Genomic DNA, 6843 nt, shown 5'->3' on the forward strand with positions numbered 1-6843 from the left:
GCAATCTATAGTGCGCAGTACTACTTTGATGACACAAACGTTGTCTGCAGACACAGAAGAATCATATACTTAGTAAGTCGCCTGGCACACGTGTTTGCTGCAGTTTCTTTGGAAGCACAGGTCATAAGAAATCTCTTAGCTTCTACTGGAGTTAACAAACAAACCTCTTAAATGTTTTGGGCTGTAAAATACTTACTAGGTAATATTTTGCCACATAAAATTGCGCTATGAATCTTTCTGTACTGGATGGTGATGAAATTTAGTAGATGGGTAGGGTTAAGGAAAAGGAAGTGAAGTTTGATAATGGGTCTTGGTCGGATTGGCACGTTATTGCAATGGACCCTCTGTTGACATTACTAAGTTAGGTCCCTAGAGTGTGCCCTCCAGAGTCTTACGTATCATACCCGCAGTGGCTGCTATCCACATGTCATCCACCCTCTCCCCTGTTCTGGGCACCTCCACTCCCCGTTTATCAGCCAATGTTGGCGAGTAACGCTGGCGAACCTCCGCGGGGGACACGCCGTAGAAGATGGGGAAGAACGCCTTGTCTTGCCTCAAGAATTCCTCAAACTCTCTCCTAGGCCAGTATTTCTTCACCATGTCTTCGCTGATCACAATCACAGCTAGCTTACAGGAGCTATCCTGGATTGCTGAGGAGATAGCTTCTTTGATACCCTGTGCGTACCCTATAGACCACTTATCATAGAACACGTGTGCCTTGGGGAAGCCTTGGTCTACTATTTCCTGCACAAGCGGCTCCACTAGAGAGTACTTGTCTTCCCCTCCGTGGACGATGAACAGCTTCTTTGGCGATGAAAACGGCAAGACTGTAAGGTATGGAGAAAAAGATGAAACCAATAATCGTATCAACGATGATGAAGGTTAGACATTACAGTGACACTTTAGAGTCTTAGTCATGTTTAACCGTTGCTATTTTTATTAGTTTTTACATGTGATTAATGTTGACTAGTCCTGTCAGTTCATTTTAGTGATGCTGTAAGTAATCTCCGTAATTCATCCAGTAGTAGAGTTTGAATTTCTTTCAACAAACGTATACGTAAAAGTTTGAATTTGATAGTGACTTAATGGATAGAAGCTGAATAAGCTGCAGAATGGAAAAAGCATTTTTACCTGCCGCTATGGCCTTTATGGTCCTGTTCAGACACCAGGGCACAAAAAGGACGACAAAGACAAGCAAACCGATCAATATCGTTGGGACAATATCTCCTGACAGGGCCTCGCCTAACTTCCCAAATATTTCTGAAAGTAAACATAGCGGTATGCAGTCATGGATTGTGGAAAAATCGTTTAGATAGTAGAAAACAGGCCACTTTGTAGACTCTTGATATATAAATTCAGCCACAGCTTTCAAAACATATCTCAAGATTCTTATCATGACAGCAAATCTAAATATTCTGCAGCTTAATTTCTCTTCTTTGAAAAACCGAGCAAAATAAAAAATCTTGCAAAAACCAACAAAGTAGGCTATTGAATATTTCGTGGGTATGCTGTTATGATTCGTAGACTGTTTAGCAAACGTGTACCTTTACAGGGTTGTCCAGTGTCGCATGTCTGATTCTCCTTGTCTTCCCCTGTACAATCCTGCCCTCCGTTCGCTGGTGCCGGCTTGTCACACACACGTACCCGGGAGCGGATGCCGATACCACACGTGACGTTACAGGCGGACCACAGGCTCCAATCCGACCACGAACCGTCAACTGGTGAGAGAAAACAAAATATATGGATGTACAACTTTTAACTGTTATTCCGTGAAGGACTAAGTTAACTCTGCATTGTGATTTTGTGCTCTTAATTTCTATCATTTCTATTCTATCATCGCGAGGTTATTTGCCGATGACTGTCTATTGTATATAGAGCTTTCTACACAGACCGACTCACAACTTCTCCAAAAAGACCTGAACACCCTGGAAGAATGGCAAAGCAAATGGCTCATGCAGTTTAATCCCGAAAAATGCAACATTATGCACATAACAAACAAACGAACACCACATGCAACTAGCTACCAGTTTTGTGGTCAGGCTTTAGCAACCACAAAAATCCATCCGTATCTGGGCGTCACGCTGACAAGCGGACTGAAGTGGGGTACACATGTTAATAATATCACAACTAAGGCGAAACAGACATTGGGAGTGATTAAACGTAATCTGTGGGCATGTCCAACTAGAGTAAAATCACTTGCATACACGTCACTTGTAAGACCGAACCTAGAATACGCTGCGACAGTATGGGATCCATATACAAAGAAAGACAAAGACAAATTGGAAAGGGTACAGAATCAAGCTGCAAGATTCTGTATGAACAACTATGTAAGAGGTGCTAGTGTCACGGAAATGAAAAGAAACCTACAGTGGACTTCACTGGAAGACAGAAGAAAGATGTCTAGACTATGCATGATGTACAAAATGACTAATAAACTGGTGGATGTCCCAACTACTAAGTACCTAATACCAGCCCAGAAGAGAACAAGAAATAGCCACGCATTCAAGTACCAGAGTTATCAACCAAGGATTGAGGTGTTCAAGAATTCATTCTTTCCTAGAACTATCGCAGAGTGGAACTCACTGTCACCAAGTACAGTAGGGGCATTGTCAATAGATAGCTTTAAACAATGTCTAGAGCTAGAAGTTCAAGGGTTAGGTGTAACAAGTCGATCGGTGTAATATAGCCAGCTGCCGCCGCGCCGCGTGCCTGCGAAGCTGGTGTGTTACGCCGAAAGGCGGTTATACCGGCTATACAGATACAGATACAGATCGCACAACACTCTGTAACTTCAAATGTGGTATTTTAATAAGATATGTGGTAAGTTTACTATTAGCTTATGTTCTTTGACTTCAGGTTCAGCATAATTTATGGTACTGCACTATGTATAAAATCTCGATGGCGATAGAAAGCAATGATGGGAATTAAGCAGTTGCTATGGCTACCGAGAGAAAACTCTGCGTTACCTGGGCAACCCGTCCCGGTATGACAGTCCTGGGTGTCCCGCGCGGGTCCCTCACACGTTGCCCCGCCGTTAGCCGGTGCCGGGTCGGTGCAGGTCCGTTTTCGGGTCTGTGTTCCGGACCCACACGTCACGCTACAGGCAGACCACGGGCTCCAGCCAGACCAGCTGCCGTCCACTAGGATATCAATAGATAGGTACAATTTTCATACGTTATGAATAAAGTAAAGAATAACACCAACTTACTGTCGAGATTAGGCGAGGATTGGTGGAAATAAAAGTTCTCTATTCACTTTATTCACAAGTGTCAACATGGGTCATCGAAACGTGGTTGTTTCTAAAGAACTTTGCTATTCAAACATCAATTGTTTGTGAATTTCAAATTTTAACTTGAACTTTAAACTTAAGATAAAACTGACCGATCGCCTGTTCGCAGTACGTTCCCCGGAACCCCGCCGGACACTGACAGCTGCCGTCCTGGTTACACACACCGCCGTTCTGGCACTGACAGTCTAGTCAACATCGGAGAAAACAGAAAAGTAAGTAGCAAATCGATTAAAGTCTTTCCGTCCTGACATTTGCTTGTCATGGTCCATCTCAATATGGAATGGCCTGCCTTGTGGCGATCAATCGGCTAGTAAGTGTAAGTTTCGGCAGGAGCTTCGTATGTATATAAACCAATCAGGAAATAAGTCAACATCAAGTAGACATAGAATGTAAATATTAGCTGTAATACTAATGATCTCATGTCTGTATGTTTTGATGTCCAGGAAGATCAGGCGCTTACTAAATCAATGTTGTAATGTCAGCTAACGGACATGATAAAGTACCCAAAGTATAGATACTATAATGTTTCCGACGCCTAGCCACCCAACGTGATAGCGTTTAGAACAACTCACATGAGGTGCAGAACGTGCCGTATGTTCCAGGTGGACACCTGGCGCAACCGTCGTTCTGACCGTACGTGACGTCACGGCACTCTGCGCAGTGCCGGTACTTCTCACACACCTGGTCGTGCTTGACGCCGTCACACGGGCGGCAGTAGTGCTCCCATTTGTAGAACGCAGAGCATCTATAATATGTGTTTAAAGTTAAAACTTTTGACCCAACACAAAAAAGTTCTCTCACCTTGAGAAAGCTCAAGTTACCTAGAGCTTTCGACCAGTCACTCTGGTCTTCCTCAGTAGACTGACCCAGTGAGGCTTGTCACGTGACTTCTTTGAAGTGTGACGTCACCATATCTGGTAGACAATGTCGGCCCCTGTCGCGGTTAAGTGAAGGGTGATGGGCCCTGATGTAAGTAGCTGGTCGAAAGCTCTGGGTGAGAGAACTTTTTTTTTTGTGTCGGATAAAAAGTTTCAACTTTAAACATGTAAGACAGATGAACTTTCATGATCTATAATATGTATAACTAGAGTCACAAAACCGTGAACGAATACAAAAGGTCCAATGCAGTGACGTTTGACCCACCATAATGCCCGTTTTCGAACTTGACCATCATTTTCCCAACGGTAACTTACCAATAATCGTGAACATCGATACGTAGTAGTATAGCCTCTTCCAGGCTTCAAAAGAGGCTAAAAGGGTAAGAGATTGGCCATATACTAGTAGATAACTCACGCCTTGTAAGTGATGATGAAGTTTATCCCGGTTGTGCCACACGGACAACTTTCCCTCTCTACCGAACACAAGCCGAGGTCTACATCTCTGGCTGACGTCACGCCAAACAGGAACATCGCGGCCGTTACAAGAGCCGACGAAACCTGGGGCATAGGGGAAGACTCATACAGTATGTCGTCATCATTGTATACTTAGCCTCTACCAGGCTTCAGAAGCGGCTAGAAAGAGTGGAAGTTGGCCAAATAGACAGATAACATGCCGGGGGAGTTGGTCTTCTAGCCTAAAGTACAGAGGCAGAGCGCCAAGCTGTACTCCTATAACGGGGCAACTCCAATGTTATCTGTCTATTTACCCAATTTCTACTCTTTCCAGCCACCTCTGACGGTTGGTAGAGGCTAGGTGTACCAATATCAACAGCTAATCGTATGAAAGTAAATTTGGGAATCTCTCTTTCGGTGTGTTATGGAAAAGTACTTCTGTTCCTTCTGCTTCCAGGCAAATATTAAAAAATGGCGATGACTGTTTCACAGTATTGTGTTTTTATCAAGTGAATGAGCTTGTGAGCTCATGAAGAGCATGTCAAATCAGTATAGTTTTATGATATTAACACGGAATAGTACAATATGATATAATGTAACACGTTGCCATATGATTTCAATGCCATAAATTTTCTTAAATGCACGGCCTACCTCAGTCTTCGGTATAATCATCCTTTTGTTGATATCATCAAAATGTTCACGTCTGAAAAAAAAGTCACTTTCACTATGATCCCATTTTAGCAGTGGGTTACAAAAAGTACGTGAGTATGTTAGCTGCATTGGTTATCAGAAGACTGACTCTGAGAAACCTGGTAAACCCCTCCGGAATTTCCCTGGACAGACGTGTGTGAGTAATTATTGACTGAATGGGAATCCCCCTGAAAAACGTTTGAGTATTAAACCCCTTCTTCCCTTTGTTCTTTTGTGAGAGTAAGCAAATTCGTGTAGACCCTAGCCTGAGTGCCAAACCGTGTTGGATCTGAGGCTAGCCTCTGGTCTTCAGGGCCAACATGAATCCAAGGACATTTTCTCAAAGACCCCTCCTCCAGGCATCCAGGCTATGTATATATAAACTCAAGCTGTAGTACAATTCGTGCCTCAACCCTGTACCTCCCCTCCTTCGGCAATGGTTTCGTCCACAGATGTCAGATTGGACTGTTTCTACAACAGAACGCCCAACTTGGCAACCGGATCGCACGAATCATGAGTTCATGACCTTTATGATCAAGTTTTGACATTGCTGAAATCATGGTGGATTGGCTCAATATATGCAACTCATTCGGGCATAGTACACTCATAGTACGCAGCTATAAACGCGTACCATACAACAACTAGGGACCAAAGTTACATACATTGTATTTAGTATCACCGAGTCAGTTTTAAAACCACACACAAATTAAGGAAGTACATGTCAATAGCTATATTTGGCTATATCTCCTACTCTTTTTCATGAGAATTATCTGAACACTTCGGAAAGCTCGAACACCAAGTATGTTCAGTGAAAAATGGACAACACTGTCCGATACCAAGGCGTCTTGTATGGAGGGCTATCACATGTATCGAAATGCGGAAGTGAAACTACATGTACAAAGGAAGCACATCTATCTACCTGCATGCTATATAACCTTTTGTAACAGCAAGCAGGTTATTCCCTGTAACGTGTATGGTAAACCGAAGTACTGTAATCGCTATAGCTATATGTACGTTAGCAAGTTTGCAACATACGAACAGAACAATTTTAGAGGTTCATGAAGGATCGTACGTCGTTCTCGTCCAGCCCTCAACTCACCTGTTTGTCGGGGGGGGGCTTTACCAGGGTTAGTTCGTTGTGGCTCCTCGAACCAGGAAGGTTTGAACCTCCTTTGCTCGAACTCACTCGCGTGGTAGCTGCAGTTGACTCGTCTTCGCAGAGTGGACGGCAAGTCTTAACTTTGTGAATATCTCACAAGAAAGGGCTATGAGGGTAATCTGACCTTTTGGTCACGAACTCTCGTGGAAATCCAAGATGGCTCCTCGGTACACAATAGCTCGGGACTTTCCGTTGATTAGTCATATGCATTGGCGTGTAATGCTCACAAAGCAAAGGTGCCACTGACAATACTTTGAAATTACAGAAACCGGGTGCCATCTATTTCAAAGTTTACATACAAGTGTGGGCAATATCGAAAATGCAACATGAGAAAGTGGTGGTGGAGTCATTTTTATTTATTCACTCATCAGGGG

At 43.4% G+C, this 6843-nt stretch overlaps 1 protein-coding gene across 1 annotated transcript; it reads right to left on the reverse strand.

Moving 5' to 3' along the window:
• Nucleotides 1-103: 103 nt before the first annotated feature.
• Nucleotides 104-5292, reverse strand: LOC109488019 (platelet endothelial aggregation receptor 1-like). Its single transcript, XM_019792161.1, has 8 exons — nt 5272-5292; nt 4583-4725; nt 3862-4034; nt 3382-3474; nt 2967-3149; nt 1545-1718; nt 1132-1260; nt 104-827 (listed from the first exon to the last, which is right to left on the reverse strand). The coding sequence occupies exons 1-8, from the start codon at nt 5290-5292 to the stop codon at nt 370-372; spliced, it is 1374 nt and encodes a 457-aa protein (XP_019647720.1). The 3' UTR covers nt 104-369.
• Between the last annotated feature and the right edge of the window lie 1551 nt (nt 5293-6843).

Source organism: Branchiostoma belcheri, unplaced genomic scaffold (genome assembly GCF_001625305.1).
Source record: "Branchiostoma belcheri isolate BF01 breed outbred unplaced genomic scaffold, Haploidv18h27 scaffold91, whole genome shotgun sequence".
NCBI classification, from domain to species: domain Eukaryota; kingdom Metazoa; phylum Chordata; class Leptocardii; order Amphioxiformes; family Branchiostomatidae; genus Branchiostoma; species Branchiostoma belcheri.